Genomic DNA, 27,395 nt, shown 5'->3' with positions numbered 1-27,395 from the left:
ACAAATACCACACTCACATTTCATTCGTCATCCGTGTATTTGGTGATGCTTATACATAGTTTCTGAATCTATATTGCATACTATCATTTATTAAAAGTTTCAAGCTGCCGCATTTCACAAATGATTTTTTTTCGCATGCAATTACTGTTTTCTGTTTAAGGTACGTTTTTTAAATCGATGCAAAAAATTACATGAATCCAAAATCAGGATTTTTAGCATTACGTAGTTTGTGCACTACACCTAAGGGCGTATGCAGAATTTTTTTTTCGTATCTCGTAATTAAGATATTCGATTGAAATATTATGTAGAGAAGTTTTTGGGCAATCATTGAACTATATGGGAAAAATAAAATAATGTTTTAAATACACTGTTAAAACATTTGTATTTTAAAAAAAACCCTTCCTTCATTTTTTAGTATATTTTTATTGGAAAACTCTCTCAATTCTACAAATTCTAATAGATAGCGTTGCAGTGTCGGACTCTTCAGAATGGAGATTTGAGTTTTTAAAAAAATATTAAATTTCATACCTTGCGAAATCGTATTCAATCTAGAAAAATAATATGAAACATTGGATTCTACCGGAACATGGTGGGGTGCCCATCCAGGAGACCTCATTCAGTTATACAAAACAACGATATTATCAGTGTTAGAATATGGCAGTTTTTGCTTCCGATCAGCTGCCAGGATTCATATTCTCAAGCTGGAGAGGATACAATATCGTTGCTTGCGTATAGCCATGGAGTGTTTGCATTCGACACATACGATGAGTCTCGAAGTCTTGGCAGGAGTACTCCCGCTTACTCTTCGGTTCACAGAATTATCCTACAGATTTCTCATCCGTTGCAAGATCATGAATCCATTGGTGATTGATAACTTCGAAAATCTACTCCAGCTGACTCCTCAGTCAAGTTTTATGTCTTTATACCATGAGTACCTTACTCACGACGTGCACCCTTCACAAGGCATCTCCAACCAAGTTTGCTTCCCATACTTTTGCAATTCCTCTGTCATTTTTGATCTGTCCATGCGACAAAAAATCCATGGAATCCCAGATCATCTACGCTCAGATTCTATTCCGCCGATATTTTCGGCAGAATATGGGGGTAAAGTTAGATCTGATAAAATGTTCTTTACTGACGGTTCATTCATAAACGGGTCCACTGGCTTCGGCATCTTCAATAAAAATTCCAGTGCCTCTTTCAAACTCAAAGATCCTTGTTCCGTGTATGTGGCTGAACTGGGTGCGATATACCACGCACTAGGGATCATTGAAACATTGCCCATCGACCACTATTTTATTTTTTCAGACAATCTCAGCTCAATAGAGGCAATCCGCTCAATGAAAGTTGATGAACGCTCATCTTATTTCCTAACAAGAATAAGACAACTATTGAGTGTTTTGGTCGAAAAATTATTCAAGATTACCTTAGCATGGGTTCCCTCTCATTGCTCGATTCCGGGGAATGAGAAGGCGGACTCGCTAGCTAAGGTGGGTGCATCGACATCGAGCATATTGTCTGGTTGTGTATCCGGTTCCATGCTGCTCGCTCTCAGCTCTCTAGAGCACTGAGAGCACAAGGCATACAATCGGATATCCCCGTCAGGAATATCTTAGGTAGCCGTGATCCTGATCTTCTGCTTCATCTATACCTGTTCCTCAGAAACGCCGATGTCAACGTTTAATGATGATTCCTTCGTTGTGTCCCCGTTTCATATCCCTCCTATCCGATCGATAAACTTTTACTTAGTCGCGGCAATACATACACACACTCTTTACAGAAACACGGGCCAAAGGTTGTGCAGTCCACTGAACATTCAACAAGAGCAAAAGGTTGTACCGCTCATGACAACTCTACACGAACTGATGATTGCGCCGGCTAGTGACCATTCTATCCTGGATTCCTCGAGTCGAGAAAGATGCACCACGCTAGATATGGGTTACAGACTAGGGGGGCGTTGCTGATTAATGGTCAGCTGCATCCCAATAGGAAGTATCCCGTGTCGGGCACACGTACAGAGCATTGGAGACAACAACATCCTAATTACGAAAACACTTGTAATACTAACCTCGAGCCAACCGCGAGTAATCGGTTACATATTACTAACATAGATAATAAGAAAAATTGTCAAAGTATTGGACTCCCGGCCCCGTGAGGCTAACGCCATATGAGCCTTGATAAAAATATATATTTTGGGAAAAAAAATTGGATTCTACATGTGATTTCATGAATATATAACGTTTTATCCTAGGACTGACCGTTTTCGAGATATGACCAATATCATATAACGAAAATAATGTTTGTGAAATTGCTATGCAGTGTCGAGAGGGTGGCGTCTTTTGGCTGATTTAGGGCATCATATGTCCAAGCAGGGTTGCCACATATACAGAATATTCGTTGCAGGCAGTTGTTAAGTAAAATTTTGAGCGATTTGGGGAGCTTAAACTATTCTTTTCTTTCCACGTAAAGTATGACCATAATCAATCCGCCAATCTTATATTGACTATATGAACGATCCTATGACTAAGCCGATTATGCTGTTCCTAAACATTGTTCTAACTCTCATCAATAACGTTAATAGCACTTTTCAATTAGAAAGGTTTGAATTTGGCGAACTTCATAATGAGACAAGAATGTTATTGTTGATCATGTTGGGTAACTTATATTTGGAGAGCTACGTGCAACGATTCGCTGATACTGATCTTGATGTGAAAGATTTTGGATACTTTCTGAAGAAGCCTGAGGATGGTTACGTTTGTATTGATGCAGAAGAAGCTGGAAAGGTATTGGACGCAGCTAGGAAACTGACCTTGAATCCGATTTGTCGTGACTTCTATATTGAGTTCGTGAATCAGATTTCAAAACGATCCGCTTTCAGCGATCCGTTTATCCGTCAAGCTACCAAACCTTAATGATTTGATGCGCCAATTTCCTCAATTCGTTGAAGCAGGTAATATACAAGGCATGGATAATAAATTCAGGCTACTCAAGCCGAATATTATGGGGCAAGAATTGAGTGCCTCAGATAATACTTGGGCCCTGATTCTCGAATACACTTCACGGTGGAAACGAAATGAACGGCACGCCATTGAACTACGTTTTACGAGTTAGTGAAGTGTCGAAGATAATGATGAGTTTTCAGGCAGAATGAGCACTTTTCAAATAAATAATCATTAATGAAAATTATCTTCTTCGTATCAAACTGGTATTCAATGTGAGTGGAAAACTTTGTTTTCTTCATGTGGTATAATAATCCCATACAAAAATCTATTTTAATTATTTAGATATATTTAGATATTATAGATAGATAAATTTAGTGGGAAACTAATCTCGCATCCAGATGTCGACACCGTACCGTTGTCATCGCGAATGCGTTTCATACCGTTTCCACCGTGAAGTGTATTCGTAGTGTATTCGAGAATCAGGCCCTTGGTCTCAGCTGTTGGATGTCAGAAGGAGTGATGAGAAGTTGTTGTATCCAATGGTTGCTTCTTAAGCCAGTTGAAATTTGGTCGCATAAAATAGGACATTTTCTTTGCAATAACCTACAAAAAAGGGAAGATTGTCATTTTGTAGGTTTTTGAATGAACTTTAAGGGAAAAAAACATTAAAATTGTTCGTCAGCTGATCGGATCGATTTTCGAACTTTTCATCTCAAATCACAAATTTCACAATTTTCTGCACAGTATTGCTGGTCACCGTATTTGCTATCTTGTCCCACCACTTTTCCATTTGAGCCGGTCTTTTGATGGTTCTGCCACATTTTTTCAGTTTGCCTTTGATAATTGCCCAATTGCGTTGCCACGTAAATCCGGACAATTTAGTGGATTGGTAATTTTTTTCAATGAAAACGATTTTGTTCTACTTATATCGCTTGACGACATACCGGTTGGCAGCTTGCCAAGTCAGGTCAGAACTTCACCGGACTTTTTTGTGATCGAATGAATGGCAAAATCCTGTTCTGAAGACACTCCTTCTTGTAAACTTTTCCATTCATTGTAATTAATACCTTGGGCTTCTATCCACAACTACAAATTCCTTACCAAATAATCAACTTTCGGACAAATCTATCTGCGTGAAAAAAATTGAACCTACCCGCAATATCCCCTTTACTTTTGGCTTTTCATCAGCTCAAATGGAAAAGTGGAACATCATAGCAAATACGAATACCAGCAGTACTGAATATGAAAATGATGGGTGGTACCACAAGAAAAGTTCGAAAATTCATCTAAACGGTTGACGAATAATTTTGGTGTATTTTTTCTTTAGAGTTCATTGAAAAACCTACAAAATTACACCCTTCCCTATTTCTGTACGTTAGTTCTATGCTGAGCAATGTCCTATTTTATGCGATCAAATTTCAACTGAAACATGCATTGAGGCACTTTTAAATAACATTCATCAGCGTGTGTTGAGCGAATATTTTCGCGTCATAATTTCAACAAAACAATGTCCGGAAATCGGCTGGAACTAACAATTATAGACTCTATTTTGAAAGTGAATAACTATGTATCGGCTCAAGGAGGAGGGCAATGATGAAAATGATGGAAAATTTGAACGTAAAGTTTAACAAAACCATGTATAAACATCTTACAATTCAGAGAATAATGACAAAACCTTTTTATCGGGGGTCTCCGTAGCCACTTGGTTGCGGGTTCGCTTACTAAGCGATCGATCGTGAGCTCAAACTCAAGACCAGTGTTGCCACCTTTAAATCTGTACCAGAGGGGTTCAAAATATTTCTCATCTGTACTTTTCCGACCAAAAAACTTTACCAAAAATCTGTACCATCGAAAATATTCGTTGTAGAAATTTAGCATGAATAAATACTCATTTATTTACTACAAATACTACATTCACATTTGCAAGTCCTTCGTGTGTCTTATAATGCTTATACACAGTTTTCTTTATTCTAGATTGCATACTATCATGAATTAAAATTTTAAAACAATCGTTCCAAGCGATACTGCGACGTAAAAGTCGTCATGTGCCTTAATGTTGCTTAGTTCGAATGTAAGAAATTTCACAAGCGGAAAAAAATCTGTACCAATCTGTACTTTTTAACGAAAATCTGTACTCTGTACCGTACAAAATCTGTACCAAAAATAACGAAAAAATCTGTATCTTTCCAGATAAATCTGTACGTTTGGCAACACTGCTCAGGACCCTCAATTGACCATCTTTGTGTTGTTATGAATAACTACGTCCACGCAACAATCATCAGCGATGGAGGTCGATCCACGGTGAAACGAAGATCGATTCATCCATACAATTGCTCTGCTCTGCAAGAAGCATCGGGCTGTTGTGCTATAAATAACACAACAATTATCATATCAATTGTCTCCGCTGTCCAGTCTGCTGAACAGTGGATAAACAGATAAAAATACCCTTACGCCTGAATGGCTACTACTGTGTAGTTTATCATAATGAAATGAAACAGAACAAAATACTCTTACGCCTAAATGGCTATTACTACTATGTAATTTAAAATTCATAGAACCATAAACATGTACATTAGGGCTCCAATGAATGTATGGGAAAAGATCGATTCTGAAATTCCAAAAAGTTATCCTATAAAAAATGTTCATCACCTCGAGAAAACACCCTAAGCAAAATTTCAGCTCAATCGGACTTAAAGAAAAGTGGCGTAAAGCGAGGAGAGTGGGGATTAAGAGAGAGGGGAGGAAATCAGGGTTTTGAAAAAAAAAATTTCGATGCCAAATGCCTTAAAAATGCATAAAACGTCGCGATCTATTGTCATCTCGGAAATTTTTTTTGGTCAAAAATCGACTCTCTGGGACTTCTTTGGGTTTTTTTTTCGGAATACGAGGCAAAACATATGATTTTGGGTGTCAATAAAAATAGTTATCTCGATTGAGCTGGGTTGATAGGGTGTTTTTTCGAGGTGGTGAACATTTTTTATGAGGTAATTTTTTGAAATTCGAGAAGACCATTTTCATTGGCACCTCGTTCAAGATTTTTCAACCACTTGCAAAATATTATAGAATAAAGACAGCCCAAAATCGGACAATTCCTTTCTCGAGTTTTGCTTTTATTTACACATTCTGTGATCCATTTTTAGTTATATAGATAGAAGAAGATATCGTGTGCGTTTTATCACATTAAAAAAAATTCAATTGTCATGTTTGGTTGAAATATGTGTATTATTTTTACGGGACCCCTTCTCCATTTCAGAGGAGAGAGGGATGTCATGCCATCATAGAAACATTTCTCATATTCAAAAACCTCCATTTGCCTAGTTTGGTTTTATTTGCTTGATTAATTCTCGAGTAATGCAGAAATTTGTGTTTCATTTGTATGGCAAAAATAGACAGACATTACTCCATTTATACGTATATTATTATATATATATAAATGTACTGTTTTTCGGCTAATTTGGCGAGGAGTCACTCAACTGCAATGGCAATTTCCCCTGGCTCCTCGGTCTCAGTCCCTTCTGGGGAAACACATCACAGTGTGCACAAATGCAGGCGAGTACAAGAGCGCCCACCGCTTGCATGTATTGCAATGAAGATTTCTCCAGAGATCGGGGTTTGTAGTACAGGTCGGACTCCGGAATATTTTATTTTTGATTTTCGGAAATTTTGAATAATTTGTATAATAATTCCATATTTAATAGTCAATATGGGTACCAAAGGAGAGGGCTTAACTAGTAGTTATTTATGAAAAATGCAAATCCAAAATGGTCACCACCACAAAATACAGTAGATCATGAAAAATCCAAATCCAAGATGGCCGAAGCTCTCAAATAAACAATTTCTTTTTATTGGTTTCATTCAGCTTTCCCTATTTCTATGTATGTTTGAGTGTATGTAGGGTTGTTCCACATTAATTGGAATTTTACCCTGTTCCTGATCACTGACTGATCTAAAATTTGGAACATACCTAGAATTCTACTGCCAATATAAAACTGCGTATTCCATGGTCTTGAAAAATTCAATTTGGACGCCGCTAAAAATGGCTGAATGGCTTGACTTGGAGAATACACTACATTATGAAAAACATAAATTCGAAAAGGTCGCCGCCATAAAATGATCGACTATTAAGAGGATTTTGCAATCCCCCCAATATTGGTATTAAATGAAATCATTTGATTAATAGAATCCAGTACACCATCAAAATATTCCGAAGAATGTTAGTTAAGAAATAAAAATTAAAAGTGGTCGAGTGGTTAGCGTCAATCCTAACATGCCGAGGGTTCGGGTTCGATTCCCGTTCTGGTCGGGGGAATTTTTCGTCAAATAAATTTCCTCCGACTTGCACTGTGGTCACGCGTAATCTAGAGCTTGCCACTCAGAATGCATTCAAGGCGTGTTTTCGGCATAGAAATCTCAACTAATTACTAATAAAAATGATGCAAGTATGCTACGTTGAGACGGTGAAGTTCCCCTAGGAACGTTAGTGCCATTTAAGAAGAAGAAGAAGCAATCACACGAAAGTTGTATAATACATAATATATTGCTTGTATTGTGATATGATTTCTATTCCATTTCCAATAGACAAAATATCTGTTGCATCGAATCAGTCTACATAATTTTTGCGTTCGCTCATCCTTTCTCAGAACACCCATTTCTCGTTTGAGAAATTGTTGAGTGAACATCGTTTGCCATTGCGCGTAGAGCGGGAATTCTTTCTCAAGATTCAGTGCACCTCTAATAAATTGCCGAAAGACGTGGTCTTTCGTTGATCGCACTTGATTGAAGAATCACATAACCAAATGTATTGGGTCGCAGTATTATATGGATAGAAAACATAATGAACTCTTTCGCTTGAATGTAATCTTCAATTTCAAGGGAACTGGCAAATTATTTTTCAGCAACGATAACATCTTCCCACATTCTCCTCGATACTCGAAGTCCACCAGTGGTTAATGCTAACTCGATAACCACCTGTTAATTGCACTTGATTGAAAAATCACAAAACCAAATGTATTTGGTCGCAGTGTTATATGGATAGAAAACATTAAAAAAAACTCTTTCGCATGAATGTATTTTTCAATTCCAAGGGGAACTGGTAGATTATTTTTCAGCAACGATGACAGCTTTCCGGAATCTTCTCGATGCTGGATGGCTGTTCCGATGTCTCAAGTGGAACCGCTTGTGGCATCACTCTCCTCCTGATGGATTACCTTCTGGCCTAAAGTGCACAAACAGGCTCTTGGTGACACCGTTCATCAGCGCTTTCATGATAAATGAAGTTAGCTTCACCACAACAACGACAACATGCTCCAATCGCTGTTTAACTATAACTGAGTGGATTTACGAGCGGCGCTCGCTTATATACCGATTGGTGATTTCAATAGCCTGTTTTGAAATCAATTTTAAGGCAACTTTTTGGATGAAAAAGTAACAAGTATATAACGCGTAGACATTTTATCTTTCGAATGAAGCGTTCATCATACCATTTCGTTCGGTTGTTCAGGTGCTATTAACGCTCAAAATCTCGGTCTCCGGCGTAACGCTTTCGTTTTCGAAACATTGATTTTACACCCCGGTATAGAAATGAAAGATGCAGTCCTACATCAAAAAAAGTTGAATGGTTTTATTGTAGAGAAGTATACTAATGATACAGATAATTTACTGAAAACTAGAAAATAAAATAAGTGAAACACATTTTAAGTTGAAGGGTTTAATGTACTTAAAGCTAGAAAATAATTAGGCAAGTATCAGTCAGCAGTTATCACATCCGTTTCTTCATTAATCTAAAGCAATGATGAGACTAAAATAAAATCGTGGTGGCGGCCATTATGGATTTGCATTTTTCATAAATAACTGTGTTCTAATAGTCAACCCCTTTCATTTGATGTACATATTGATGGGGTTCTGAGAAAACATTTAATCTGGCATTTTGTACCGGCCGCCATCATGGATTTTCATGATCATGGAATACGCAGTTTTACAATGACACCAGAGATAAAGATGTGTTCCAAATTCCGAATCAAACGGTCAACAGGAAGAGGGTTAAATTTCTATTAATGTGGTACAGCGCTACAGACAAAGTTACAAAGTTACAAAGTTATAAAGTCACAAACACATTCCGGTCTGCATAAATGCAAGTGAGTAAAAAACTGTCTGCAGCTTGCAGCTGATATTGTACCGGGTCGGGCCGGGTTGAGAATGACTATTTTGGAAAATTTAACCTAAACTCCGCCCATGCCTTGACAAAGGCAGCTTTTGAACTCGCTTGACGCACGCCGGCAACCGATGTTCACATGATGACTCAACAAAGCAGGTGAATCGTACCGTTGCATGAGTTGCAATAGGGACATTCCAGAATCGATTGGTATGTAAATAATCAAAATTCGATTGTAGCGAAAATTGTTGTCAACGTTAAAATTATTTCATAAAATCGTGACTTGTTTTCCGATTACTGAAGACGTAGTCCTACGTCAAAACAATAGAGCCTAATATAGGACTGATTAATGATTAGCAATTATTCTAAACGGGTACACCGCTCTTGTTTCCTCACAATATATGAGAATTCGCAATGCGAAAATAGTTGTCTAATTGAGAAATTTTATATGTTCACCCAATTTTTTGCACACCATTCAAATATTGCCACAATGTTGTCATCGAATGTAAACAACGAACGGCAGAAACAAACATCCTCTTCGGGCCTATCTGATCGGTCCAATCGGCACACGCACTAATCCGCAATTAGAGCCGTAATTAGACCACCGCTCGTAATTATGTCATACGCTGGGTTCGCGAGTTCGCCACGAGATGCGGATGATGTCATCTTGAAATATTGCTTCTATTATGAAATAATTATCCTTCACAGGAAGGCACCGTGAAGGCAAGGGCCCTAATTACCTGCGCTGTCACCCCGTGGCGGCTGGCGTAAGAGGGAACGAGCTTCGAGTAACGAAGAAAAAAAAACGAAAAACAAAAAATTAAATGAGCTATTTTTCCGCTTCTATGAATCGAAATATCTCCCATATTTCAATCGGGGCCTGGTTGCGTATCCCGCTCGCGGTTGCCGGTTGGCGATTTCTTAATGAAACGGATGGAGGCGACTCAGAAATGAATACGCAAGCGATGAATGAAAAGCAGCCTCACCTGTGCTCAACATGACACGGTTCGAAAGTTGCGATAGTAAAAACTCGTTGCAGGCGATTTGCAGTGCATCCAACTTAGTCCGCGCGGTGAGGAGGCGCTTGAGGGAAGGGTGTATGCTGCGATGATATGATGCCGGTAGCGCAGAGCGACGCGATAATAAGGTAATGAACACATCTCCCAGGTATTCGTGATATCTGGTTGGTTGCTATCGGATGGCGCGCGCTTGTGATAACAGAATGATCGGTAGCCCGAGTGCGGGACGTTATCGAAGCGATAGGTAGATAGAACGTTCGCTGGTGTCCCGGTGTAATCGGCACATCTCGCCATTCGGGCCACTGTTTACAGTGAACTCCAGCAATCAGCGCGCTGTGTATCTTCGTCGATCTCGGATTATTCGAATGCTCTCGGCGCAAATGCACAAACAAACGAGCTGCAAATTTTAATTTGCCGCTGCACCACACCACTTGTCATGGGTTCCGATAGTGAGAGTGAGCAGCCCAAGATGCGCCCATCGGGGGTACGCGTGTATTATGATACACTGGGAGGGGCACATTTATGCTTCTCTCATTTCCCCAAGGGTTGGGGCAAAAATTGCTATTAAAATATATAAAACTCAAACGCTAGGAACATTCGATTCCAGTCCGCTACGATTCATTTCCAAATGTGCTGTTGCCCTCGGTTTCGATAAGAAAGGATTTTTCCGGCTGGTGAACTGCTTCTGTTCGAAAGGATTTTCCAACATCTTTTTAATTCGGTATCGAGCGCGCGCGGTTTTGGTCTCCGTTTTTTGCGGTTTGGACCGGCCCTGGGTGAACGGCAAGCTTGCGTGGAAAAGTTCTGTGTTGGAGAAGGAAAATTTCATCTCGGTTTGACCAGAAGACACAGAAACGAACGAATACAAAAAAAAAAGTGGAAGAAGCGTGAAACGAGTGAACCGGAAAATTGTGTGCATTCGAGGCAGTTTTTCTTGCCAAGTTCAACCGGCTGAAGGAATAAAGATGAAGCTCACGGTATGTGTTCACAGTGTTGATTCTGTGTGTGAATTGAGTTTTAAAATCAAATCAAGCAATCGGATGGAAATCAGTGTCGGAAAATGGAGTGGAAAATCAACAGAGTACTGGACAGTAAAGCCTCTGGGAGGCAGGGCAATGGTGTGTGTATGTGTGAAATATTTTCAAAAGTGGATCCTCTAGTGAGCAACTTTGGAAGAAGCGTTTGTGAGAATGATAGTGATGGATGCTCCTGAAGGATGTGAACCAAAAAATGCTGTTGACTCCAGAAACATTGATTTGTGAAGAGACAGCAAAATTGTACGATGTTATCTATTTGTCTATTTGTCTATTTGTCATCATATTATTTTATGTGAAGGAATTATTGCAGCGCGCAAAGGATTGCTGTAGCATGAATAAACTCCGTATGTTATATATTCTAGAATTTACGGAATACGGAATAAGATACATTCTCTAGGAAATTATCGGTTGCTGTTACATCAAGTTGCGACCTACATCTGGCCTAATACGAAACAATTCCAATTCTTCCCCACTAGAGCGATATGCCAGCCCTGACTGATGCATGAGGAATCCTTATGCTAATAGCTTCGGTCACAAATTCTTACGACACGAAACATCAAACAAACATTCAAGGACGTTTTTGACGAATTTCATGCCATTGCACAATGGTCCAGGAGATGCATTCAAGTGGAAATTTGCATTTAGAGCTCGACAGTTATTCTCTAGACAAAAACTGTCTTCGACAAAGTTGTTACATATGATAGAGCGCTCATTTTCATGTTGCCAAAAATAGGGTGACCAACATTTCCGATGAAATAAAAAATCTAACTTTCTTATCTCTATAGATAGAGGTAAACATAGTTCGACAATGTTGTAATTCAAGTTATTTGAGACATCTTTGTAGAACAAAGTTTTTGTCTATCTCTTGAAATAACCGATATAGCGCCTTTCTAAGTTACGTTAGGGTCACCATGAAAAAAACTATGTTTTCACTCTAACTTTTATATTTCAAATTCTACATGCAAACTGTCTTCGAAAGACTTTCAGAGCTAATACACTAATACAAACATTTTTCGATGCAGAACTTGTCGATATCTCAACTTCACTCAAAGTTATTGATATTGTTCCCCAAAAAAATACGCTCTCTTCAATTGTTTGTCATTCTTTCTGGGGCAAACATAAATAATGTGACATAATTTGAAATCTTTTCGGCTTTATATTTGCGAATACTAAACGTGGAGGAAATACATGTGATCAAGAAGCAAATAGGGAGAAATAAGCGAAAAAAGTTTAGGGAGCAATAAACACATTTTTACATAAAAAATAATAAATAATGATTAAATTTTCCTTTTTTTTTTAAATGCATTTTTATTCAGATGTTTTGTTATTAGAATACATATTTTACAGTGCAAGTGACACAGTCTGGCCATTACAACATTGGTCCTGTTTTTGGAGATAAAATCATACACTTATAAATTTTTCGTTTAGGTGAAATATCTCTTAATAGAGTATCAAGTTTATATATTGAAATAATTTTAATACTCGAGTAAGAGTGAGTTCTATGAATTTGAATGAGCAAAGAACATCAATTCATTCAAAATAAAAAGTACCTAGAACTGCCTTCAGGGATAATAATCTGAGATAGTTAACACTAGCTTCTCTATAAATCAAAACTTTTTTAGGTGGCTACACACTTACTAATTTGCAGGGTTGCCAACTATAAATTTCAAAAATCAGGAAGAATGAAAATCAAGATCAGAGAAAAATCAGGATAGCTCAAAAAAGGTGCTCTAAAAGTGCGAGCTGATTTTCAGGAAAACAAAAACATAATTTTTATAGGCGGACTTACATAAATTCAATTTATTATAGATTCAACATTCTTATTATTCTGTTATACAATTTCTCGCCATCTTTCACGCAGCTTTAAAGTTCTACCCTCTCAGAGCATGTATTTTTGACGTATAACTACGTCTTTCAGGAAGGGTGCCAAGTCAGAAAACAGGTCACGTTTTTATGAAATAAAGTGAACGTTAATAACTATTTTCACTGTGAACGAATTCTCATGATTTCCAATCGAATCGGAAATTCTCTAAGATATGCTATACATTACAATTCGGTAATCTCTAAACGGTTTAAATTCATGAAAACTGGAAGAACTTCTTTTTCCCCATACATTTGTTCTGCCGATTTGTGTGCTAACCCTACCCGTATTTCGAATTCTTATAACTCGAACATTTCTTAACATATCTTAACATATATTTCTTAAGATGTTTGCATCAATTGATAGGACATATTTCTACACGTCTTTTACAATGCAAGTCGGGGGCTGTGTTGCCACATTTACAGATTTTGTATATACAGATTACAGATTATTGGAAATCCATGCAGATTGTATACAGATTTTGTGATAAGATAAACTTATTGTAAAATATTTAATCATTTTACGCAACAAAACTCAATCAGACAATTCGAACAGTACTGAACTGAACTATTTTTACTACTGTCAAATGTGTCAACTGTAATAGTGAGAGAAATCGTATTTTCGCAACAACAAAAAAATTTGGAAACCGTCTCGCTAAAGAAACTGTGAACGCAATAATCAAAATCGAAATTATTTGTTAAAACCCGATGGGGTGAATGAAATAATAATCAACGTCGCGATCGGGGAAATAATCCCATTACTAACGGAATCGACTGTTATGTGAAAACATTTCGAATCAATCGCAATCACGATTCTAACATTTGGTGATCATTACGCTCTAATCAAGTTTAACAAATGGTAAGTAGAGCTGTAGAGCTGCGTGAAAGATGGCGAGAAATTGTATAACAGAATAATAAGAATGTTGAATCTAGAATAAATTGAATTTATGTAAGTCCGCCTATAAAAATTATGTTTTTGTTTTCCTGAAAATCGGCTCGCACTTTTAGAGCCCCTTTTTTGAGCTATGGCAAGCTTAAATGGCAAGCTAGTCTTCCAACTACTTGTAGTAGTGTTTACCGTGAAAGACTGTTCTCAGTAGCTGGCCTAGTGTACGAAGCTAAGCGTAGTTCGAAGTCCGTGTTAGGGAAACATATTTCGATGGGAACAAAAAAAGTTTTGAAGTCTGTGTTGGGGAAACCGTAAATCGGGCCAATCAAAACGTGGGAGTTAGGGCGTTTAGATAACGCTTGACATTTCACAATTATTCACAATTATGAAAAATAACATTTTTTTTCATTGTGATAGATGCGTAGAAATATTTCCTATCAATTAATGCAAACATCCTTCCGATCTATCAAGAAATGTAAGCATTCGAAATCTTTAATTTTCTTCTGCATGTTCTAGTTTAGGTTTTCATTTCCCTCCCAAATATTCCTGTTAGATGTAGTCTCACGTCACTATTTTGGAATATTAAAAAATCTAAACTGCACGTAATCGAGTCCGAAATTGTATATAATTTTAATGAAAAAATACAAAATAAAAAAATGAGATATATTTTTTCTAAAAACATTTTTTTTAAATTCTCACTTCAAACCACACTTGCTCGGTTTACAAAATGACAATCACGTTATTGTCATCAGTTCTGATAAAACATCTGCTGGAGAGCACGAGTCTAGATTCAGTGCGCAAGCGTTACTAAAATCATAGAAGGTGTCTGCACAATGACGCGAGAAATTGTGATTCGAAGAAAAAACAATAATCTGGAATTCATCGTCAACGCACATCGTTCGTACGACCCTCTCCATGTTCTTCTTCAATAGCACTAACGCTCCCAACGTTCGCCTTCTCATCGTAGTATTACTTGCATTATTGTTAGTAGTACTTAGTTGTGATTTCTATACCAAACAACACGCCTTGAACGTATTCTGAGTGGCAAGCTCTAGAATGTATGTGACCACAATGCAAGTCAGAAGAAATATCTTTGACAAAAAATTCCCGACCATTCTGAAAAAACAAGATGAATATTGCACAAACATTAGACAACGTGATCCTGCCACAGGTACTCCGTTCATTATGAACATCATTACTCATTTTGAAAAAAAAAAAAAAATTATGAATAGACGAATAAAATAAAGTAGTGCGCCTGGCGGATTTTATATGTGTATCGTATGATGTCGTGTGCTGTACCAACAATTCATGGTCGACATGTACGCGAAGGTAGAGAGCAAACGACTGCGATTCCTACGACCTAATCAACATAGGTGGCTTGAGGAAGAATACATTCACTTGGGAAACGCTATCATGAGCAACGCCGTAACAGCGTCAGAGTCAAAATTATCCGAAAGGATTGTATTTTGCATCCTGAAATCTTTTCGACTCAAGTCTAATCGAGTTGTGCAAGTGTGTCAACCTTGTGACGCAATTCGACATAGACAACATTGAGCTCCGTATTTCAATTGTATGAAGAAAAAATGCAAAATGGATATTCGGGAGGAATGAACACGCTTTTCATTTTTTTTTTTTCATAAAAGTGAATTCTACATATCAAAAATGTGTTTGAGTTCAAAAGGAAACCCCATTCTCTGCAATTGGGGGATAAATCTTGAATGAAAATTGTGTCTGGCGGTGATTTTATGTTATGTACAAAGTACAAATACTGATAATTTCATTCACAAATATCAACAACGCAGACATTGAAATTGAAAATCGTTGAGTAGTGCCATATTCGCCTCAGCCGAGCAAAGAGCAATTCGAGAGCACATTTGAAAGTCTGTGGATAAAGAAAGTGGCAATATGGGTGTGATTCTAAATTAGAATACCGCTGTGAATACTCCTCGATTGAATGACAACAACGAAGTAATGCGGCTCCAAATAAGAACGACACATCATCTCCATTGTTGTCTGGCATAACGTTAGATTCCCTATTCATGAACAAGACCCAGCAGTTATAAATTTAGCATGTTGAAAAAGAGAAACGCGTTTTTTACTCCAACGAGACAGCATTTGAACGATATGAATATTGATTTTCTTTATTTCATTTTTCAACATTTTACAACTTTACGACAAAAATGTAATACTTTTTTCTCTTTACACATAACTTTTGAGAGATCAAACATATCAATTACATTAATGAAATACAAAGCGATCGATCGTGAGTTCAAAACTCAAGGCCCTAGTTGACCATCTTTGTGTTGTTACAGATCGATCCACGGTCGAATTAAGATCGATTCATCCATACAACTGCTCTGCTAACACAACAATGATCATATCATCTGTCTCCGCTGTCCGGTGGTCTAACTGGATAATGGAAGAACGCAAAATGCATTCAAACACGTTTAAAATACATTAGTTATGTTTTAATTAACACTCATAATATTTTCTAAAAATAATTTAATTGGCAGAACAACGTTTGCCGGGTCAGCTAGTTTCAAATATTATTTTCACTTAATGTTTCATTTATTTCTCAAGAACTCTCTATACATCATGTTTTAATCGGACATCTGTATTCCAAGTTACGATTAAAAAAAAGGTTTATGATTCTGGATGCATGCGCCCTTTTTTTTAGTCTAATATTTTTTTTTGATTTCAAGTGTGCAAAGTTGCTTAAATGACCAATGTCTTTACATACGTAACGCTCCACTATAATCTGAGATGGAGCTTCTAACTTCTAAGACGACTTAACATGAAATTCGTCTATTTACTTTTTGAAAATAATTTATTGAGGAGAGGCGGATCCATAAAGGAAATTAATTAATGAGTTTTCCTATCTACAAACCTACAACGTATTCATTCTCTGAAAATTATTAGCAAATATACGCTCCCAGATAAATATTTTCATGCATGATATAATATTCTCTCGATATGATTTCCATACCCAATATGATTGTCTATCGAGCTCATCGCAGCTGCTGCACAGAGGAAAGAACGAGCATTAAAGTGTAAATGTTATGCTTTTACCGGAACCCTCATCAATTTAAAACATTATTTCAATAAGTCCGACATTGCCCACCGGTATCTTCCCGAGAACTAGAGCTTATGAACAACAATAATCTACGACAACGTTCGAAGGAGCCCTCCCATCGAGATCTAGTCGTCCTGTACGGTGTGCGAGTCGAAAGGATCGTCCTCCAATCAAACGGATCAAACGGCTCTCGAATGGCCCCGTCGGTAGCCAGATTTGATGGCAGAGGCGGAGGGCGGATAGATTCGAATGGATCTCAGCCCGCTAGTGAACACCACTTTGATTTTGCCTCTCTGCCGTGCTCCTAAACCACATTACTGCTCCACTAGGTGGTTTATCTAGCATAATTCCATTTCCTTTTCTTGGGATGCAGTTGATGAAGTAGGCGATCAGCAGCCGGAAAGTGTTGCTAGCTGACAAGGATGCTAGATGCAAGCTTGGCTTCGACATGAAGTTTTTTTTTTGTTTGTTTTAGATAGACGGGCAGCTCTGGGAATATCCCAAGTGTAAATAAACTGTTCGAGTGTAGCCCCCGGAGAAGTGGAACAGTTTTGTGCAAGGACTGTAAAAAGAATATGCCATGGTTTCTCGATAAATGGTTGTATCTCGATTGCCGCAGGAGATGATGCTGTTCGAATGGAGGAATCTTCACGTGATTGGCTTGTCGTTTCGGTTAAGGATTTTGTTTACTAGAAACAGAAATCTAGATTCGTGGCGAAGTGAGTGGTTTTTAACAAGAACAGAAAACACGTGTGTTCGCATCGGATCCACATTACTAACCAGCTTATCACAGCATATGGCTGAGTGAAACTGATAACCCATTATCGTGGCTAGGAATCGCTAGGCATAAACGTGAAGAATAACGTATCTTCACACAAAAAACTAGCTATGACAGCTGAGCTCCTTTTTCTTTCCGGCTGGCTGGGTTTCCGTACTGCTGCGAATGCAACCGGATGGTGTTTGCGGATTAACAAACAATATTTTCTCCCTAGCTTCGTCGTCTCGGTGCTCTCGAGTCGTTCTCTGATTTTGGCGCTAGAATTGTAATATATACTCGTAGTTCATATGTTTCACGCTGTCTGCCATCTCGCCGCGAACGAGTAAGAAAAATGGTCACCAGCTAGCTTGGCGAGCTTTTTTTCGCACCAGAATGGGCTTCTCATGTGGGGCGCTTCGATGGCGATAAGTTTGTGACCTTTTGGAGATTTTTTTTCTTTTACTAGCTTGGTTAGTCGAGTCATTCGTCCTCAAAATGGTAATGCTTCTTGTATTTGAGCTTGATCAAAAAATCATAATACACCCGAGAGCCTCAACCGTAGATTTTCTATTTGAGTCCTTTATAATTCAAAAGGTGTGTGAAGCGCCCTTATTTAATGTATAAGTTTCGCTTATACATAAAAGTGGGACCATTTCGTCGAAATGGACCCACTTTAGATTTTGTTTTATTCGCCAAATTTCCGGGGGGCAAGTTCAACATAGCGGATTGATCATAAAACAGGGGTTCGTGCAGAGTCAGCACCACGGAAACGCGTGCGTACGATTCTAGCGCGACCCTAAATTCAGTTAGTAAATAAGAAATTGTAATTGTAAACATAAGATGAAATAAAAAGTACTGAGCCAGTCGGGTCAGGGAGCAGTATGCTTAGTATCCATAGTACGCTAGATATCGCGTCGTCTCTTACTGACTGGGAAAGAAAAGCCAGCGCATGTGGATTTCTGAAAATATTCAAAGACATGAAAATCCTATGAATGAGTACCAATCTAGCGAATCGTAGTTTAAGCATCGGTAGCAAGTCAAGACTTCTTTCAACTCACAAAGGTACATTTGTAACATTGAAATTGCTACTCAGAAAACAATTTTAGCATTTTCTCTCCAATTTAAAAAAAAAACTTACAGATAATATTGGCACTGAGTAGTCGCGAATGGCGCTTATCAGGTGTGCGATCAATCTTCTGCCCATGATTGCGTAGGAGACGTAATCGATAACACCATTAGTGTTAGGAAAATTTATCATGATTTACCGATATCATGATGAATCGCATAAAGATGGTGGAGTGACTTGAACCAACGGTATGAGTAAATGCTAAGTATGTAAAATAATTCGATGTCGAATCCGAGGAGTTATAATACTAAAAACCAATATTATTTGAATTTTACTACTGATTTGATTGTTTCATTATCTACTTGAAGATTCAAATGCAGAAATTTAGGTAATTTTAACATTAAAAAACACAATTGCTTCTCTGTGTTCATCGCAGTGCAGTGTACAGAAAATAGTAATTATATGAGCAGCGTTTCAATGGTTTCTTATATTCATCTATTAAGAAACACTAAGTAATAAGACACTATCGTGACATACATGATTGGACTCTACAAAGAATGTGATTCAAATGTAGGTTTAGCTTATAGCACATAATACTGACAATTGTTGATTTTCGAACGATGTTTGAAAGCTGTATGGAGCTACGTCTGTTATGCGGACAAACAGTGATTTTTCAGAAACGTTTTTTCAAAATTACTCAAATGTTTTCGAATAAAAAGTGTGTGTTTGCATGTTGAGTAGAATGCGAAACAGCGAAAAAGTCGATTTTGTTCATTTTGTCGTTTACGTCTCCTATACAAACATGGGCAGTCTACTCATCAATATCTGTATGACAATGCTAATGACCTACCCTATTTACCACAACTAAGAAACGCTCGATATAGTCGTCTACCAATGGGATGGTTTTAATCATTCTGAATTCCAGATTCCACTCAGTAATCTGCCAGAGTCTAATATCAATACACACGGTGTCTCGATCATGTTTCGGGACTGGTAGTGAAAACAAACTTTTAAACAAGTTTTTTTTATTACTTGTTGACTTTTTTTCAAAGTAGTTGCCTTCAGCTTCACACTTTTACATCTATTTATTAGCACTCAAATTTAAATGCATGCTTAAGCTCGTTTTGGGAAATGACATTCATTGTTCAGTTTAAGCTTTGGTCACACGGAGCCAAATTAGGGTAATACCGCAGATGATTTAGGACACGGATGCGATTACTTAACAATAAATTATTTAAAAATTAATGCAACATCAATTTTTTCAGTTATTTTTAAACTGCGTAACTGCGTGTTAAATGAGCACCGGGAGATCATAAAATACATCATTTAGGTAATTGTAAAATGTGTATAAAATAAAATACTAGCTGACCCGGCAAACTTCATCCCGCCCAAAATTGGTTTTTTGTTAGCAATACCTTCAAAAATTCACGTTTTCTTACTATGAGCAAGTTCATGGGTCCAATCGCAGAACTGTTGATCTTCTAATCCACGCCATTGAATTTACCTTTTACTATGAAATTCCTAGTATTTCTAACAAAACTCATCATTATAATATCAGATTATTCTCATACACAATTCTCGTTCAAGATTTGTTTCAAGAATATGTTTCTCCGTTGCATGGATACAGAAAATATGATGAAATAAAGACAGCCCTAAATCGGACAATTCCCCATCAACACATTCGGCGATACTTTTTTATTGGTATAGATAGAAGAAGAAGAAGGGAAGGAGTGTCTATTCACCATGGAGACGTTTCGTGTCCCCTAAAACATTCGCATGACAAATGTGGCTCCATTTGCTTGATTAGTTTGTAGTTTTAGTTCCATTTGTATGGCAGGTCCCCCTTAGAGAGGGGGGTGGAGTGTCTAACCACCGTTAAAATATTTGTTGCGCCCTAAAACCTCCACATGCCAAATTTGGTTTCATTTGTTTGATTAATTCTCGAGTTATGCTGAAATTTGTGTTTCATTTTTAGGAAGCCCCACCTGAGAGAGGGGGAGGAGTATCTAACCACCATAAAAAATCATTTATTGCACCCTAAAACTTCCACATGCAAAATTTGGTTCCATTTGCTTGGTTGATTCTCGAGTAATGCCGAAATTGGTGTTTCATTTGTGTGGCAGCCCCCCCTTAGAGGGGGGGGGGGGGGAGGTTAGAGAGTCTAAACACCATAGAAACATTTATTGCACCCTAAAACCTTCACATGCAAAATTTCGTTTCATTTGCATGATTAATTCTCGAGTAATGCCGAAATTGTTGTTTCATTTGTGTGGCAGCCCCCCTTAGAGAGGAGGGTAGAGAGTCTAAACATCATAGAAACATTTATTGCATCCTAAAACCACAATATGCTTAATGCGGTTTCATTTGCTTGTTTAATTCTTGTGTTATGCAGAAATTTGTGTTTCATTTCTATGGCAGCCCCCCCTTAGAGAGGGGGAAGGACTGTCTAACCATCATAGAAACATTTATTGCACCCTTAAACTTTCACATGCCAACTTTGGTTTCGTTTGCTTGGTTAATTTCCGAGTAATGCAGAAATTTGTGTTTCATTTGTATGGCAGCCCCCCTTAGAGAGGGGGGAGGTGTCTCAAAATATCACGAAAACCTTCCCCGGCCCCAAAAACCCCTACATACCAATTTTCATGTCGATCGGTTCAGTAGTTTCCGAGTCTATAAGAATCAGACAGACAGACAGACATCACTCCATTTTTATATATATAAGATATATATCTATCTATAGATAGATTGAACGACGAATCGCAATACTTCAATCATTCAGCTTTATTTCCTTCATAATTCACTACAGATACATATTTATTTAAATGAAAAATCACTCTTTCGTCTTTGGTTAAAACAGAAGAAGGAGCAGAAGTGGAAAAACATTTCGTCAACTACTGCATTGATTGTTCAGGAGTTTTTCCCATCAAAAAATAATGTTTGATCAAAATACGATATACCTCTTTTTCCATTTTCTATACGAATTCTCAGGTAGTGACACTTAAACAACTGTATTTTGTGAATAAATAAACGAAATGTCATGAAACTTCACATATATGCTAGAGACAGATGAATCTCTCGAAATTATTCTTGTTCATTTTAGTGGCGCCATCTGTTGAAAAATCTCGGTACTTTTTAGCCCATGTAGTACCTTCATGAATTATATTTGGTTGCTTACTTTTAGTTAATAACAGGAAATTTCGTTATTTGTGTTGGAGTATCGACAATTACACTGTTTTGAGGAGGCTGAATAAGATGACTATTAAAACTGAATGGAGTTGAGGAAAGACATTCTCTGAAGTTTTTCTATTCGATTATATCCTCTTCACCAAATAAATACCAATAACGCCTAAAAAGTAGACAAAAACAATATTACTAACAAGTTCAACTTCCAGTCTGTAGCACTCTTTCAGACAAACTGAATGCAGCCACAACTTTGAAATCAGTGGTGGTGGTGATGCTACTGATGATGATATTGGTGGTCCTGCTGGAACGGTGGTCTCAGCGTATGAGCTCTGCTTCACGGTTAGAAAAAGAATGATCTTTTCGGAAAGCAAATGCAAAATTTATTTGGTTTGACTGTCGGTGGAATCACCGAGGGGTGGGGCTTGTGATGCAATGTTTTGCTTGTATTGAAATTATATTCCGCTGTTACTTTGGTTGTTTCTGGTCTGTACCATTCGAGATGTGGGACCTAGCGCGTTTGAATAATGCTTGATATTTTACAATTATTCAATTGTTGATTTAAAAAATATATAATTTTCTTTATTGTGAAATGCAGAAATATTTCCTATCAATTGATGTAAACATAAAAATCTATATATATAAAAATGGAGTGATGTCTGTCTGTCTGATTCTTATGGACTCGGAAACTACTGAACCGATCGACATGAAAATTGGTATGTAGGAGTTTTTGGGGCCGGGGAAGGTTTTCGTGACAGTTTGAGATCCCTCCCCCTCTCTAAAGGGGTGGCTGCCATACAACTGAAACACAAATTTCTAAATTTCTCGAGCATTAATCGAGCATATGAAACGAAATTTGCCGTGTGGAGTAGTGTGCAATAAATGATGCTATGGTGGTTAGATACCGCTCCCCCCTGTCTAAGGAGGGGCTGCCATACAAATGAAACACAAATTTCTGCATTACTCGATAATTAATCGAACAAATGAAATGAAATTTGGCATGTGGAGGATTTAGGGTGCAATAAATGATTCTATGGTGGTTAGATACTCCTCCCCCCTCTCTTAAGGAGAAGGAGGCGGGCTGAATCTGCCATACAAATGAAACACAAATTTCTGCATTACTCGAGAATTAATCAAGCAAATGAAACCAAATTTGGCATGTAACGTAACGGAGAAACATGTTATTTGCAAGTGGTTGAAAAATCTTGAAAGAGAATAGTGTCTGAAAACAATCTAATATTATAATGTCGAGTTTTGGAAGAAGTACTAGGAATTTTATAGTGAAAGGTAATTTTAATGGGTAGATTAGAAGATCAATTAATGAATAATTCTGCGATTGGACCCATGAACAGCGCTTAGTAAGAAAACGTAGATGTGATAACGAAAAATAAATTTTGGGCGGGACGAAGTTTGCCGGGTCAGCTAGTTTGTTATAAATTGTTTTTACATGGTCCCAAATAGATATTGTCTTTTGCTTAAATCGAAACGATGAATTAAAGGATTATTAACACGTTGAGCCCCGTAAGTTGGTCCCTAGAGATTAACAATAAGCTTTTCATTAGAAACAAGTTGATCACTGGGACTGACAGTTACAAAATAAGGAAATAAAAAAGAACATGGTTTGTTCTCGAATGTTTTACGATGTGTGACTACGTTCTAGTCGAATTTCTGACTATTTGCTTATTATATAATAATTATCTTTGGAAGTGGGGATCGACACTGTATTGTGCAAATGCTCTTGATGCGGACTGATTGGAAAGCGCAACAAGAACAATCCGGTTCTCAACGCGTTCACTAATGTTGTCTCCGCCCAGAGAGGAATCAGAGCAGTGTTCCAGAGTGTTGAGATGAGAGTAGACTGGCTTTATGTTTTTGTTTTCTTGTGCTGTTGTGTTGTATTATGTATAATCGATGTTCTTTACAGGTGATTGTTTCTGAAGCCAAGGTAAGTGACAATAAATAATGCACTTATCCATCTTTTATTCCAGGCACGGATTCCTGTGGATAATTTTAATTAAGTCTTTAGATTGTTGTTCATGCGGGAAATAAATTGAACACCTCAAGAAAACGTAATTCACAACAGCCAAGCGATATTGTGTTCCTCTTTACTCACATAGTATCACTTGGCTTGTTTCACATTGAGCAACAATCACACAGAGAGATTAATTCTCTCTGTACAGAACGTTTTCCGTGTTGCCTTTGATCGAGGATTCGTTTTTACAATATACCAGCTGATTGTACAGAGAATAAATAGAAGTCATAAATGTATCGTCGATAAGCTAACGTTATATCGAATAAAGCTGTGTTCGCGTTAATTGTCGCAATTTTGCGACAATTTTGTCCGAAAAACTATACCAGTTGCGCGCGAACAATTGTGTTAGATTTGTGTAGCTGTAAGCAAAGTGTGTAGTTATGTAGTATTTTGTTTTGTGAATGAAGTGTTTTTTTTATAAATAAATTCTGTGTTTGTTTGGTTTCAATGCTTTCCGTTTGGGCCGTAACAAATGTTATTTCTCGATTTCTGCAATTGTGACACGTATCTGCTGCTAAATAAGAAACGTTATCCAGGTTCACCTACCATTTCAAAATTGAAAGTTTTCCTTCGTGAAGCCCCTCGGTCACAGGATCCCGTTGAGTAACGCTCCCGGGGCTGGGATGGACCAAATAATAGTGTAAAATATGATTCAAAAAAGCGACACCCCGCCGCCGTATCTTCCGCAGCACATACCACACCGCGCCGAGTCGACACTGCGCCATTGTCAGCTTTGGGGCAGATCAGCAGCGACATCCGATCCTGCCCGTTGTTCTGGATGATAGCGAAATAAATGGGATTACATTTTGATTTGAAATAATAGCTATTGCTGACACAGAGGAGATGTCCTGTGATCGATGTTCCGTTTCGGGACGGAGCGAACAATAGTTTTCGTGCACCGAATTGATTATCTGGATTGAAATCGCAAACTATCGGGCGGTTCATTTGATTTTGCGATGGATTTCGCGATTCTTGAACTCCTCTTACTGTTTGTCCGAATAGTTTGATTTTAAAACGATTGGGAATGTTTCGAAAATTTACACAGATCCAGATGAGCACAATTTAAGATTTCCATTGGGAACATAATGAGACGTGCTCGGGCGGTGAAAACTGCAATGAGAAAATCAATTCTTTACTTTCATCTGATGGGTTGTAGTCTTGGGAAACACCATTCACAGTTGAAACAATGTTTGGTGCCTTTTACTGATTCGCTCGAAAGATGCTGGAAACGTTCACCTCCACCGATGACACCAGAAAATGTGGTCAGTAAAGAGAGCAATTTAATTTAAATGAAAGTTTTGTGACTAGAGAGCTTTACTCGATTACACACATTCCGTCTTTCCGTCTATTTTAAGACTGGTAACAGTAAATTAAATTGAGGATAGATAAAAAGCTTGGAAAATTCTAGTTAATGAAGTAACATGTGAGTGATTTTTCCCTGTTCTGGCTTGGTTTTCCGGTGGACAAAATCGGTTGCATAATACCTTCCGTAAACTGGGAACGGCAATAGATGAGTCCATCGATTTTATATTCCCGATCGGAGCATTGATTGAATAACCGGTACGTTTGCTTATGCTGCTCAGAATGGCAGATTTCCCCTGGGAATAACCACTGATGCAGGATACGGAGTAATATGATTCGAAGATTACGTGCTCTTTGATGCATTATCAGCACTTATGTTGCAGACTGCATGGGAGGAAAGTCGACAAAGTGCACCATAAGGCTGATTGAGGCTGCATCATTGAAAGTGACCCACTTCATTCAGCGATTTCCTCTGAAGCACGAATCGACCAAACGAGCATCGAAGTGGCTGAGTGTGGATACACGATTTTTTGTGTGTTCGTTCCTAGCAGTCAAATGGTTTTCGAAACCACATCCATACTGTTTTATTTTCGCTGAGAGCCAATTGTCATCATGATCACCTTCATCGTCGGCTGGAATGTCGACAGCGCTGAGAGTAGAGTCCTGTGAAATTTCGGAATAACACACCGTCCACGGTGTGCGGAAGCTATCAGAGGTGCGAATTGCTCGCACCTGCTACGAATGGTCCTTTTTGTATTTTTTTCATCTGTGATACACTTTGAACTAAAAATAATACTCTTCAGTTTCCACACCACCGATAACATCCCGATTTCTTTCCCAAGAGAGCGATGTTTCACCTAACGTCAATGGTAAACGGTGTTCTGTAGTTTTGTTGGAGGAGAGTATTGATTGGGGAGAGAATTCAAGAGCGTTCAATTAGATGAATACGACGCACAGTGGTCCCTGAGAAAATATAGGCGGCCTAAACCCAAAAAATGAAGTTGCATAAATAAAAATCCTACAGTCCCTTATTCTAGGATGGTCAAGGCATCTAGGATCACGTGTTTCACCCCATTCCGCGCGCGCATCATTGCTCTGGCAACGCGATAAGATATCAGTTTCGCATGCTCGTCGGTTCCACTATTGCGCATGTGTTTTACTGACATGTGTTTTGGTGATGTTTTTAAACGAATTTTTTTGGCTCATTATGTTTCTTGAAGCATTTTTAACGGAAAATTTGCATTTGTTGTCAGTTTCAAAATTCGGTTGGTTGTAGTATGTGTTAACTCCACACAAAGTAAATACTATTTTAGAAGTTTATTTTTGCTTCGGATGGACTTCCCCCGCATTTCCCCGCAAAACTTTTTTAATGAAAGTGTTCCTCAAAGTGTCTTTTATAACTCAGCACTTGAGTTTTTCACCCGAAATCTCCCCTTTTGGATTTTTTCTCAATATTAACCCGGAATCATCCATTCCAAGCCAAACCGATGTAGTGGTTCTCAGATTTTCGTAAAAAGTGGTAGTTTTGTTCTTTATCGCAAAACATTAGACCCGCATTTTTTAGTTTTTTCAGTAGGGTTGTCCGAAAAATCAACTTTTTCCTCTTATTTCGAAAAATGGCTTTTTTCAAAAATTCATAACTTTTGAACTACTAAACCGATTGAGATGATCGACATATCAAAATTTAAAGCCAATTACCCAATTTTTTTTTGAAAAAATGCTACACCTGCAGAAAATTCGAAATCTGTTCTCGTTATTATTGATTGTATTCGTTTTTTATTGTTTTTATAGTCTCGGGACCAAGGGCGCTATATTTTTTCATATCTTTTTTATTTTTTCATATTTCTGGGTCATGAGTTTTCAAAGTTAACCGATGGTTCGAAAAATTAATTTTTTCCTCTCTTTTTTTTTGTTTTTTGGTGAAACCGAGTTGAAAAATGAACTCTTCGTATCTGAAAACATTCATTTTGACAAAAAACACAATAAAAATTGAAAATTTTGAACTTTGCCCCCTTTTGGTTTTTTGGTGAAACAGAGTTGAAAAATGAACTCAACTCTCACGTTTTGATTGGTCCGATTTGTACTTC

The 27,395-nt window shown here is 37.8% G+C and overlaps 1 protein-coding gene across 2 annotated transcripts in view; it reads left to right on the top strand.

Annotated features, from left to right (window-relative positions):
- The window catches only part of LOC129778563 (putative mediator of RNA polymerase II transcription subunit 26), a 162,832-nt gene that overhangs the window by 71,110 nt on the left and 64,327 nt on the right, over nt 1-27,395 (top strand). Inside the window, exon 1 of one of the 2 annotated variants that reach the window (XM_055785531.1) lies at nt 10,606-11,089. The exons of the other annotated variant lie outside the window; for it this stretch is intronic. Within the exon in view, the coding sequence (XP_055641506.1) occupies nt 11,078-11,089 (12 nt within the window). The 5' untranslated portion in view covers nt 10,606-11,077. Of the gene's footprint in view, nt 1-10,605; nt 11,090-27,395 lie in introns of those variants that run through there. 2 annotated transcript variants of the gene reach the window in all.

This window comes from Toxorhynchites rutilus, chromosome 3, assembly GCF_029784135.1.
Source record: "Toxorhynchites rutilus septentrionalis strain SRP chromosome 3, ASM2978413v1, whole genome shotgun sequence".
Taxonomy (NCBI): Eukaryota; Metazoa; Arthropoda; class Insecta; order Diptera; family Culicidae; genus Toxorhynchites; species Toxorhynchites rutilus.
Note: the sequence above shows the minus strand (reverse complement) of the source record. Positions and strands in the feature narration are given on the sequence as shown.